Below are 14,053 nucleotides of genomic sequence, written 5' to 3' on the forward strand. Positions count from 1 at the left end.
AGAAGGATGAAAACGTTGGCTTTCCTACTGCGGGATAATATGCTCTTGTAGTCCGTATATAAGACGCAAAATGGATGTGAGCCATTCGCACTCTTTACGAATGTGTCACGCGTATATACACGAGAGGAAGCAGGGAGCCAACCGTGAGGATGACCTGCAGGAAAGCTTAACACGGATGCACTTGTAAGCATTCCATCCCTCCTTGTTAGGATTTGTTACCGGGTTTGCTATAGACTATTCTACAAGCAGCCTCCGAGGTACTGACGCTTTGAATCCCTTAAGAAAATTGTCCGTGCTTAACTAATTAAGCACTGTGTCATGAAGACATATGGGAAAGTGGAGGTTTAGCTCAACCTTTCTTGACCTCGGCATTAGATGGAGCTGAATGGTCAGCTTCACATCCCGGCCGCTTTACCCCCAGCGAAATGGCCAATGGATAGGGGTCTGGGTGAGCTCGACATTCGTTCTGGATGCAGTGGAGAAGGGAGTAATCTTGAATTTGCCGGGAATCCAATCCCGGCCGTCCAGCCCGTAGCTCGTCTCTATACCGAACGAACTATCCCAACTCCCACGTTTTTTTTTATTCGCTTAGTGGGGGTTGGGGTCCAGCTGGATCCACTCGGCACGGCGGCCACTGATTGGCCTATTGTACCTGTCCTGGGTGATTATGATGATGGAGAATTTGGTGGAATGAAGATTGGCAGGGGAAACCGAAGTACTCGGAGAAAACATGCTCCAGCGCCACATTGTCCACCGCAAATCCCACTTGACCGAACACGGGCCGCCGCGGTGGGAAGCGAGCGACTAACCGCTTAAGCTATAGCGCGGCCTTCGACTCGCATGTTACGGGTCGACAGACAGGAAAATACGTGACCGGATGCTTTATATGATATTCTTCAGTACATATTTCTTTTATATTTCAGCGTGCAGACAGATGCAGTTCGGCATCCAGGCATTCTTCGGGCCATCGGACCCGCTGTTGGGGGCGCACATTCAGTCCATCTGTGAGGCTCTGGATATACCTCACGTAGAGGCGCGGATAGATTTCGAACCGACCTTCAAAGAATTCTCCATCAACCTACATCCGTCCCAGGAACACATGAACCACGCATTCAGAGATGTCATGGCCTTTCTGAATTGGACGAAGGTTGCCATAATCTACGAGGAAGATTACGGTAAGATGTGTTCTGCCTCTAAACATTCAGAATGAATTAACTCTTTCTACGATCAGGCTCCTTTTCTTCAGATTCTTACGGTAACTTATTAAAAGAGCCGGGATTACACAGTCGGTATAGCGACTGGCTACGGGCTGGACGACGGAGGAGTCGGAGTTCGAGTCCCGGTTGGAACAAGAATTTTCTCTTCATGTCGTCCAGACCAACTCTGGGGTCTACCTAACCTCCCATCCAATACGCACCGGGGACTCTTTCCCCGGGAGTAAAGCGGCCGGGGCGTGAAGCTGACAACTCACCTCCAGCTAGTGCCAAGGTCAAGAAAATGTGGATTTATACATCCACTACCCCATACGCCTTCATGGCGTACTGCTTAATTAGTTACGGACAAGGACAACTTTACCTTTATGGTAACTAATAAATCGAATTCGCATCCGGGAATAGCGCAGTCGGTAGAGTGGCTGGACGGGCTGGACGACAGAGGGGTCGAAGTTCAAGTCCCGGTAGGGTCAAGGATTTTCTGTTCTCTAAGCCTTCCAGACCAGCTCTGAGGCCCACCCAGCCTCCTATTCAATGGGTACCGGGAGTTCTTTCCCCGGGGGTAAAGCGGCAGGGACGTGAAGCTGGCCACTCAACTCCAGCTAGTGCCCAGGTCAAGAAAATGTGGATCTATACATCCACTCCCATATATGCCTTCATGACATAGTGCTTAATTAGTTAAGCACAGGGACAACTTAACTATAAATCGAATTCTTAGAATGCTATATATTGTGACATAGCGGCTAAAAAGTTGAGTTGAATTTGAGTCAGTTTTGAGCTGGTGACCAGCAGGAAACAACGTAGGCATAGATTCCGAAGAATCTCCATTGTGGGAAACCGTTACAAAGCAACGACATGTGAAGGCTATAGCAGACTGAGACTCAGAGTGTGCTGTAGTGATTTTTACTCCTACAGCATGTACTAGATTAACGACAGCGTTATAATGATTTGTAGTTACGCGTTTTAAGAGCCCAATTAATCAAAACAGCGTTCCTAGTCACCAACACGTGACAATATAGTTCGCTTGAAGTGTTACGGGATGGCAGGTCAGATATATTTCCTCTGATAATGTCACATAATTAACATTTCCAGAAAATAATGTCCGGTGTTAAAGCGATACATATCTTCCGAAGAAAAAACTGACATGTGCACACCTACGAACCGGAAGCTGAGGAACAGGACACTGGGTTTTGATTCACGGAACAGGCATTTTTCTCTCTGCCAAAACTTGGATATTTACTTTGGAGTGCAGCCCGCGATTCAGTAATCCCCACGTCACCTTTATTCCTGGGGTCAAAAAGGGTCCAGGTGTGACGCTAATCACCACCATAAGACGTTATGAATTGCCAGAATACCTCCGGATTGGGCTAATTTTGATCGAAGGACGGACATGTTCTTACGAGTAGGGAAACGAAAGCTCGGTGACGTCACAAGAAGGCGTTCCATAATCAGTTGAATAAGAATAGATGGCTGAAGGAAGGCAGTGTGCCTTGCGGTTAAGTATGATGGGTATTATTAGGGCTGTAGTCGAGCTAGAGAGGTCCAGAGCGGCGCCCTAGGGCTTTCTCGAGTACCAGAAGTCACTCCGGCATTTTTTTCAGAGACACTGTCATGAAACATAAATTCTTATTGTTTGTTTAATGTCGAACCACTGACGTGGAAGCATGTGAGTTTCATGACCTGATCTTCATTCAGTTCCGTACTCACACCTGTCATCAGGTGAAGAGAATGGTTTCAGTTCATAATTTATAATAATTTCTTTCAACATGAAACAGCGTCGGATAGTTCCTATGTTTTTATTTTTAGGGCTACATCCCTTAACATACAGGAGCCGGGATATCGCACCCGGTATAGCTAGACGGTCGGTGTTCGATTCCTGAGAGGGGAAAGATTCTTGTCTTCTCCACAGCGTCCAGACAAATTCTGGGGACCACCTATCCTTCTATCCAGTTGGTATGGGGGGTGAATTCCTCGAGGATAAAGCGACGGGGGCGTGAAGCTGACCACTCACCTCAATCTACTGCCGAGGTCAAGAATGGCGGAGCTGTTACTACACTTCCCCATATGCCTTCATGGCGTAGTTAAGATCTAAATATGTGCTGGTACCATAAAAAGTATTGCTTCTCTCCAGCGATGATTTCAATCGAGATATTTCTCTGGTGCAAGGCCTCATACGTGTGGAGTTTCAATAATTGAATATTTTCTTAGCTCTCGCAGATAGTCTGCGTTGTGTTTGATTTATGTACCCTTTCTTGAAACTGGCATAGGTGTCCGGAGATAGGGACTAGTCTATCGATTGGGCGCGACTGAGGTTTTATCTGACCACGGAGAGAGAATCCAGTATCCGAAACGTTGTTTTGAAAAATAAACAGGACAGATTTTAGATAGAGACAAGATGATGGCTAATGTACAAAAATTTAATATTTGTAGTGCCTGATTAAATAAGCACTTGGACAATTATACCTTTCTTTACTCCTATATACGCTTGTCTTCGAAGAGACCTGTACTTATCAGTATCAATACTTCTGAACATAAAAAAGGCTGAAATTTTGCAGGAGGTTATGTCTGGAAGCATTTGCTAGAGATGCAGGAGGCGCCCTGGAGCTAAATGAGGGTAGGTTTTCAGCACCGATTCAAACGAAGACGGTGGGTGAGTTAACAGTCTGCGTTATAGACGCCCTCTCTCAAGACTGCCAACGTCATGTTACAAAGCGGGCACCTAAAATTTATTTAATGCAATAACGTGGGAGTATAACTCATCCCCCATGGGGGGGACTATGCATGTGAGCTTGGGTGACACCAGTAACCCAATAAAGGCAGGTTAAATCAGACACTACATAGCCTCCCCCCGCCCCGCTCACTCTGCTCTACCTGACCCGGCCTCGTTCTGCCCGATTTCAGTTCTACACAGTGTTCTTCTAACACTGCCTAATCTCATATCCTGATTTCTCAGTTAATTAATGAGTTTGTTGATGAATCATTTCAAACTGAACTTAAATAGTATCGAATAGCATGACTGTGAACGATGATGTGAGAATGTAGAATGAAGCGGCCGTGGCCTATTAAGATAATATGCAAGAATTTCCCTAGAGAAGAAGGGCTAAGATCAGAAGCTGAGATTCAGTGGCGGTTCTCCTAGCCTTTCTTGGGGGCTACAGTCAAGTTATGGACGCGCTCTGGAAGCAGGTGTTCAAAAACATAGGAACGTGTCTCCTAGATACTGCAGATTTGTGTAACGCAATTTCTAAGATACACCACTTTTCATTTAAATGAACAGTAGTGTGCAACTTCTCTCTTAGCCTAAAAGTCCTATGCTCCTCTCAAAGGCATTTCATCATTCTTGCGACCATCTTCGGTCGGTTTTCCTCATTTATTTTTTAAGAATTTCGGTTCCCGAATCCGACGCATTCAGCTTGCCCAATGAGGTCCTAAAAAACTCCGTGGCTTTAGACCTCGAGCGAATTATACAGACCGAGGTACCGCAGTTTTCGGCGAAGTGAGTGCCAACTTTAGCGGATAGAAGTTGTCGCGTAGTCAGCGAAACCAATCTCCACGGCCGTTAATTCGGTTTTCTAGACCGGAGCCGCTACTTTTTCATTCAAGTGGCTCCTCAATTATCTTCACAAGGCTGAGTGGACCCCGTTCCAGACCCACTACTTCTCAGAAAATCTGGTAGCCCCGGGAATCGAACCCAGGACCTCTGGGTCTGTAGCCAGGAACTCTCACCACTAGACCACAGGGGCGGTCAAATAGATCCTAAACCATTTTAAAATCGAGAATAACGTCACGATATGGGGGTTTTCGCGTGACTTATAAGACGGGTTTTAGATTGGATGATTGGACTTATTGCACCCTACACATTCACAACTCGGGACTACAGGTAATACAGAGCTATAGCTGATCTACACACTTTACAGTCTACCGTTACGCACACTATAGGGTTCTCAATCTTCACTAGTTGTATCCTGGCAACTGATTTATAATAGTCTCACTGTAACCTCAAATCACACATGAAGTCTTCGTGTCACAGTCTAATCCATTTCTTGCCAGTTCTTCTCAGTCTATCACCTCCAGAATTCGACCTATTTCTTGACTACAAATCAAATGAAATCTTCTTGAACTGAACTCTCTCAACTTCTGATAACGACTGACTGCTCCCTTGGAACTTCTCATTATATAGCCTCGGGGTGGACCTCACGGAAAACACAGTCTTCTACTGTCCCGTATTATTTAGGTGTGTTCACTGACCCGTTGTCTAGCAACAGACGTCATGCTGTTGCGCGCGTACGCTTCCGCCTCAATGTTTACCGAGTCGTTGCCTAGCAATGGGTATATACGTCACAATATTTACGGGTTTCCATGTAATTTTTTCATATTTCTGAAAATGCTGTTACTAGGTGCAACACTAATGAAATTGCACAGAACCCCACCCCCAAAGAAAAGAAAGAAAAGGAAAGTGATGTATCACCGTGTAATTCCCTACTCGTATGTTTCAGCTAACCTCAACAGATGGTATCCCTTCAGAAATGGTAATATATTGTCTATGAACTAAAAAAGTAGCTATAAGGTGAAATAATGAATCAAAACTTGTGAATGTTTTTTTGCAAAATTCATTGAGAAATGAACATCAATTCATTATCTAAAAAAATATTCTTCCTTGATATTTGATTAGGCAGCTACAAAACCATCTTCTGAAGAGTCATCTCTGGTGGAATAACAGCGACATATGGATATGGTTGCCGTTTGTGACATCAGTAATACTTGTACATGTGCTAAAACGCAGGAGGTCAGCACGGTTTTGCGAACACACATCTGTTTTCAAAAGCTGAAACACATCCTGGCTTATGTCAATATGTAATTACATAATATTTCTTTTCTGGTTATGAACGTACGTATATGATGCTAATATCCAGCAGAAACGTAATTATTTCCATGTATAATCCGGTACCTTTATTTTCAAGTCCCGCGAAATTACTGTATAATGAGGATAATTTGGGAAATTTAATTCTATATTAATATTATATTAATCGACCATGTAATCATCATCATTATTAAAGCACCTGTCCGGTTAGTCGCTGGCTTCCCACAGCGGCGGCCAGGGTTCGAACCCGGGTCTGTTCAAGTGGGATTTGTGGTGGACAAAGTGGCGCTGGGGTAGGTTTCCTCCGAGTATTTCGGTTTCCCCTGCCAATCTTCATTCCACCAAATTCTCCATCAGCATAATCACCCGGGGCAGGTACTATAGGCCAATCAGTGGCCGTCGTGCAGAGTGGACCCAACTGGACTCCACCACCACTATGCGAATTAAAAAAAAATTAAAAAATCACCTGTAAATGATGCAAAAATATTTTAAAATATAAAAGACATCTGAATATTTTTCTCACTAAAACTGTAATGTTGAAACTTTATGATGTTGTTAAAATCATAAAATGTCATTAAGACGTTAAAAGTATAACTTATACACTAAAAGTGATTATCAGATTAAAATGTTTCTAGCTTTTCATATGTTTCTTCCCTTTACAATATGTTTCGGCCACACATGAGCCATCATCAGGCATTTTTTCTTTTGTTTTCATGGAGACCACTGCACCCTTCACTTGTCGATCGAGCTTCCATACATGTCGTTGTTTAGTTTTGTTTCATGACAAGAATGCTGTCGTTGTATATTTTTGCGGCTATCGTACTGTAATGCATAAAGTGTATTAGTATGATAGTATTATGATGTATAATGTATAAGGAGTGGGCCTTCTCGGCCCTTGCACCGCGAACTACAGTGGTCTATTATACTAAAACAATAGATTGAGATCGAAAATATATAACAATACTGGTATATATCAGTGTTGCGCCTCAATTTTGAGATTGGAAACTTAAGGCATTACCTAAATGTTCGAGACTTGCGAAAAGTGTTTTACAGCCATTACATTAGTATGTCAACATCTGGACAGGCAACTAGGTTAAGAATGTAGATGATCAGCATTTATGCGTAATCACATAAGTAAGAAGCTCTGCTAACGGGGCCACTGGAGATGGTAATATTATTAAATACGCAGCGATGAGACACCATGGGCCCACCCACAACCACAGGGAATAGCCAATTAGAATATAACTTTGGGAATTGAGAACAAAAAGAGGAGTTAACCTCCCTCTTTCGTTAACAGCCGATTCAGCAAGTTAATGATATAAACTGCCGAATTCAGGAGACTTGGGGATCTGATCTCAAACATAATATTCAGTTGTCAGCCGGAGGCGCTATTCAATATGGGTCTGACGAGTGCTGGAAGTTGGCCTGCCTTCTTTTATGTCAAGTAAGTCACGTTTACTCATATAAGCCATGTTGTTAAATATTATGGTTGATAAAAGTGTTGTGGAAAATATCGAAAGCAAACTCCAGTGTGCTCGGCGAGCCCTTAGGGGAGAGTAATAATTATGTAACAAGTAATTGCCTAGGAAGATAGTCCGGAAATATGTCTGTGTTATGGTGTAAGTGTTAAGATTACGGGTAGTGTGTAGAAGACGCACAGTTGCGTTATAGTCACGATTAATGATTTTTGTGATAAACATGGTATGGGGGCTTTTAATATGTATAACTTTACGGGCAGAGTATTTTAAGGGAGAACATGAGGAAGCGGAGGATGAAGTAAAGACCCTATGTAGACCCGACTGTAGGTCGGTCTTGTTAATATTGTAATTAATGTAAATAAGAGTGTAAATAGACAGGGTAGATAGAGTAGGATGTACCGGGATTGTGATTCACTCCTCCATAATCACCTTTCCACGACCGATCCCGCGGATCCTACCTAAATGAAAGGCAACAGCAGCCGAATGCTTAAGGGGAGGTACTGGGAATGGACAGGGATAGGCACCTGCCACACAGGCAGCGTTTAGTAGCCTTGGTATCAACGGAACTTAAGAATCATGATAATGCAATACGTTGCTACCTGCAGACTATATGAAGAGTTGTCAGGAGAGAGCTATGACAATATGTCAGGGGGTAGTTCCCACCATAGAGATGACAGACGATAAGTAGAGGCGGGTCAGACCTGACACGCCCGCTCTACGCCAATAATAAGAAGTGACAGTGATGAAAGGGCCAGCCCACAGAGGACGCTCGACTACCGCGCTACCGGCCCTTGGTACTTTCATCACCTCTCTTAGTATTTTCACCAACCTTCGTACGATATAATAGATGGTGGCAGCTTTAAGTAAGGAAGGAAGCCCAGAAACAGGAGAATCCTAGCTGAGGGTAAGCTAGGATTATTGTTTTAACTCCTTACAGCGTAAGCTGTGGTGGTCAGGAGGGGTACCTCCACGCCCCCTGCTCCACGGCGTTACAATCAGATGAAATGATTGTAAATGGTACAGTTGTCTGCATGTTTTTTTATTCGTTTAGTGGGGGGTGGAGTCCAACTGGATCCACTCGGCACGCCGGCCACTGACTGGCCTATTGTAGCCTGCCCCGGGTGATTATGATGGAGAATTTGGTGGAATGATTAGCTGGGGAAGCCGAAGTACTCGGAGAAAACCCTCCCCAGCACCATTTTGTCCACCACAAATCCCATTTGACCAGACCCGGGATCGAACTCGGGCCGCCGCGGTGGGAAGCCAGCGACTAACCGCTCGAGCTATGGTGCGGCACTGCATAATGGTTACTCATGGCTAAGTGTAATGCTAATTGGTATTGCTTACGTTCCAATTTTATTTTATTATATTTCCGTTTCTATTTCAGCGGAGCTCATTGGTGCTAAAGGTTAGAATTTGTATCAGTTCAAAAGCAAACTGGAAGTTCATGTAGCAGACTCTCTTCTTTGTAACTTAAGAGCCAATTAATTTCTTATTTGTCTATGTTGATATGGTGCAGAGTAAATGTACACAGTCTCCCCTTTGCCTGACAAACTCCCTCATTAAGAACAAACAATGGCTCCCGTTTATAAAAATTATGCGAAGTAAACTACCTACATTATTACGTGTAAACTGCATGGCTTTGCCGTTTAAATAGCATTTATGTTTATATAACATTTAGAATTGTAGTGCTTTAAATTTAGTTTTAAATTATGAACAAAATGCTTCATTAAATTAATCGCAGATAATAAATATAGTATGACACAACCCGGACGGTCGCGGGTTTGAGTCCCGATGAGGTGGATTTTTTTCCAATTTATCTAATCCTTCCAGCCGCACTATGGCCCTGTGATCGACTCAGCCTCCAACAGAAATGAGTACCAGGGATCTTCCTGGGGGGGGGGGTAAAGAGTGACAAGCGCGTGAATCTGACAACCTTAACCTTACCGCCATCTGTGAGCCGACTGTGTAGACAAAATGTGGGAGCTTCGACGTCTCACAACCCTATGGGCCTTCACGACCTGTTACAGGGATAACATTACATTATTTGTTAATTTCAGCGATGTAAACCATTAAAATGATCCCACTTAATCAAAAATTTATATCACTTTTAAGGACATAACCATACGCAGCATTGAAGAGTTCTGTTTTCTTGGATATAACACCATGGAGTCCCTTGAAAGTCATCCGACGTTTTGGATGTCGCCTCCATCTTCAGGGTCGAAGAATAAGCCAAGGAAGAAACAAATGTGAAACAGGTGGCTCTCCTTGCAACCTGCTTCAGACTGGTTTCTTGCTTCGATTTATCTTCGCCTCTTAAGATTGAGGCTACAGGTTCCTCCAAAACGTCGGCTGACTACACGACGTAATATCCCGGAAAACAGAATTGTTAATAACCATCGCTGTGAGAAGCTCAGATCCTACAATACGCAGGATGTCCAGTTCTTACACACACACACACACACACACACACAACGTAAAAACTAGGATATTTGTAAATGTAAGATTTGAGGCTTTCACGGCGGTGACTATGAAGAAAGCAGTCTTNATGTCTGTTAACGAGTACTATTTCTTTATTGCTAGTGGGGTGGGACTAAGTCCCTTGTACTGCGGCCACTTCTGGCCTATTGTACCAGCCCCAGATGATAAGTGAGGGTGATTGTGGACCGATTGGTGGAATGAAGATTGGCAGGGGAAGCCGAAGTACTCGGAGAAAACCTGCCCCAGCGCCACATTCTCCACCACAAATCCCACTTTACCAGACCCCGGGATCGAACCCGGGCCGCTGCGGTTCCAAGCCAGAGACTAACCGCTTGAGCTATGGCGCGGCTTCTAACGAGTGCTAACTCTGAGTGATTTTGAACAGCTTCCATTTGACAACAGACAAGCGCATTACAGTAGAGCAACAACGAAAACTAAAGCCTGGATCGTGTTCTCGTGTTCAGTTAACCTTGTCTGGCATTTAATGCAGAAAACGCAGTACCGTATATCTTGGCTTGGTCGCGAATAAACATCTGAGTGCCAGCCAGGCAATACGTAGTAACGATTCATTACTAGAGATTACGTGCATGACGATATCCACTTATTACAGTAGGGTATGATTTCCAAAGCGAAACAAAAATCCTTCAAATAGTGTAACAATAGTTTCCTGATTTTGACACGAATATTCTAGAAATCTGTAAAATAGAAATACAGTGTGTCCACAAAATCCCGTCTGGGTTTTGAAAGAAATGTGGCGCGCAAACAAACTACCACATGCGGTTTGCGGCAGATCATAGTGAAACTCTAGAAGTTTTTTATTGACCTCAGCAGACCTCGATGTCGGTTCCCTTGGTAACATGGAGAACGTCCAGACGATATTCGAGCTCTTGCTATGTTCTGTGGAGCATGTCCGCTGGAATAGCGAGATCGCACTCCTGATGTCGGGTCTTCACGTCATCAAGTCCGTTAACTGGTATTCGGAACACACTGCTCTTGGCATAACCCCACAGGAAAAAAATCGCGTTCCAAGACAGGACATTTCCATGAAGGTGGAGGGGCAGAGACGTTCCAGTGCCTTGGCCTCCACGTTCACCAGACATAACACCATTGCATTTTTTCCTGTGGGGTTATGTCAAGAGCGATCACAGTGGTTCAACAGTAATTAGGAGTTGATGGTAGGTGCCAAAACGTAGCGGGCTTCACAGGTGGCACACTTCTTTGACAAAGGCATATAAAAACTTATTTCCTCGTATGATAAATGCCTCAATTTCGGCGGCGACTAGGTTGAGAAGTAGCTTAGGTGTGTGCGTATTGTCGTATATAATTAACACATGTTCTCATTCCTTGTTTTGTTAACAGCTGAACTGGAGGCTACTTTCATAATATTCCTCGCATTTCCAGCTTGTGATTATTAAAAGTAGATAAATGTATGTATACTTCGCTTCGTAATGTGTCCTGTGATGAGTGGTGGGGATGTTACAGGTCTGATCAAACTTCAGGATTTGGTGAAGGCTCCTCCAGCAATGCGCACTGAAATGTACATAAGACAAGCCACGCCTGGTACCTACAGGCAGGTGCTCCGTGAGATAAGGCACAAGGAGATCTTTAAGCTGATCGTGGACACAAATCCACGACATATGTACCGGTTCTTCAGGGCAGTAAGTACTATTCTTCGCATGATACGAAATCCACTCTGTATTTCTATAGAGCACATCCTGAATGTTAAACATTAAATGTAACACACTCAGTCCGTCATTGTACTCTTGGAATTTCCATAGCAAAACACGTGAATCTATTATTCAGATGAAAAACCATCTACAGCTGCAAGCTTCACGCCCTGGACGCTTTACCTCCGTTCAAACAGCTCCCGTCACCCATTTGATAGGAGCCTGGGTGGGCCTCAAAGCCGGCCTTGACGCTGTGGAGAACAGAAAAATCTTTAGCCTCTGCTGGGAAACGAACCCCGGCCATTCTGCCCACACTCAATCCTTATACAGACTGAGCTCTTCCGGTTTCACTTCTGACGTCAGAGCGCAACTATTTCGGTTATATTAAATACTAAATTTTAATATTATCCTTCATCTTCCTTGTGTTTAATTAATTAAGCACTACTCCAAGAAGACGTATGGGGAGTGGAGGTATAGAACCACCATTCTCGACCTCGGCATTAGTGTCAGTAGTCAGTTTCACACCCCGGCGGTTTTACGCCCCAGGGTAAACTAGTGATGTAATAATTACTCATGTAAAGTTTTTTTTATTATTTTCATATTATTGGTTCTCATGAGAATGATTACACGGCTTAAACATGTAAAGCGGCAATGACTTTATCCATTTATTAAAAGTTTGTTACACTAAAGAGAATTATTGTTTTTATTCATTCTGCATTATTTATTAAACATTTTTATAAGCCTGAAATATGTTATTTTCTTTCGCTTGTTTTACGACGTTGTCAGTTTCGATATCATGTAGAGTCAAGTGGTAGGACGACCGATGAATTATAAATTGAAAAGAACATGGAAGAAGTAGTCGTGGTTTAACCGAGGTACTCTTCCGAAATATGTCTCGAGGGACTGAGAAAACCCACAGTAAACTTCATTCAGGACATCCGGTGTCTCGACCGAGATTCAAACCATTACCTCTCGAATGCAAGTCTTGATTCTTTAACGATATACCAATATGCTCAATTAAAATTCATTCTTTTAACAATTAGTTAACTACGAATGTGGTAGCAGAAACCGAAAGTTCAACACTGAATCGTGTACAGTTCTGAGTTAGTTTAAAATTTCCTAACCCCACCAATCCCCTTAAGATAAATCTTAATTTTATTCTACTATCCCCTCCACCGTCTTCGAAGTGGAAATTTAGAAAGACCTGCACCCACCAAGATTTTGTGTAAATGACAGGTCACGCATGTCCAATTCACCGTAGTTTCATAAATTGTACTATCTGCATACACCGCCAACTTCCGTGTAATTTAAGTTTCCGTGAAAAGCGGGACTTATATTGGGCAGATAAGCCAAATGTAAAATTCATGGGACAAATGTTTAATGTAAGTTGGTTGAAGCACTATGCTACAAGCCGGAAGGTAGGGTGTTCGATTCTCGATGTCATTGGATTTTTCAATTTACCTGATCCTTCCAGCCGCATTACGGAATTGGGGCCCACTCAGCTTCTAACAGAAATGAGTACCAGGAATCTTCCTGGGGGACAGGGCGGCCGGCGCGTAAGGCTGACAACCTTGCCGCCATCTGTAAGCCGACTGTCTGGAAAATGTGGGAGCCTCGACGTCTCACAACCCCATGGGCCTCTACGGCCTGTTACAGGAATAGCTTTACCTTCTATTTTTTTTTTTTTACCCTTAGAGGTCCAATAACAAATTTAACGAGTAACCGGAACAAAGAAAGATATGTGATGGGAGGGATATGTAGCACAAATGGGTTAAATGAGATTAATGTAGAATTATGGTGATTAATCCTCAAGGAATGGAGACCTATTTCGCAGATGAAAGGCCAATAGCAAAATAGCCCTTAAGTGGATAGGATATGAAAGTGTGGTCTGAATTAATAAATTAGCTTAATATCTGAGAGATTTTGTGTCAATTAGTATTGAAGTTACGAGATATACTGACAAGCTGAGTATTAACTGCCTAATCACAGTACTACGCCACAAAGTGTCTCAGTTAAAATGTTTTGTGTGGAAAAGAAAAAAGTTTAAGGATGGTGAGACGAAACCTGAAATTTCACGATACCCATTCTCCATACATCTCTTGTAAACTGAGCTCTATACCTCCGGTCTCTAACTTGATGACTTATTATTTTTAAGTAACTGACTTTATATTTTTAGTGGGAAAGGAAAGACATTTAACGCGGCTAATGGCGTATGTAAGGAGAAGATTTAATGAAGCTTGGGACAGTTATTGTTATCATGACAGGCCAATGGTGTAGACTGAGCGTTTGGTTTAGAGATCATCGTCACTAAGCCGAAGGGACAAATAAGGTGAGGCAGGGGTGTACAAATAAAGA

The 14,053-nt window shown here is 43.3% G+C and overlaps 1 protein-coding gene across 1 annotated transcript in view; it reads left to right on the top strand.

Annotated features, from left to right (window-relative positions):
* LOC111864984 (glutamate receptor ionotropic, kainate 2) overlaps positions 1-14,053 on the top strand; it is a 502,412-nt gene that overhangs the window by 426,492 nt on the left and 61,867 nt on the right. Inside the window, exons 3-4 of the mRNA XM_033751646.1 lie at positions 924-1,175; positions 11,514-11,689. Of these exons, the coding sequence (XP_033607537.1) occupies positions 924-1,175; positions 11,514-11,689 (428 nt within the window). The remainder of the gene's footprint in view (positions 1-923; positions 1,176-11,513; positions 11,690-14,053) is intronic.

The sequence above is a fragment of the Cryptotermes secundus genome, unplaced genomic scaffold (assembly GCF_002891405.2).
Source record: "Cryptotermes secundus unplaced genomic scaffold, Csec_1.0 scaffold209, whole genome shotgun sequence".
Taxonomy (NCBI): Eukaryota; Metazoa; Arthropoda; class Insecta; order Blattodea; family Kalotermitidae; genus Cryptotermes; species Cryptotermes secundus.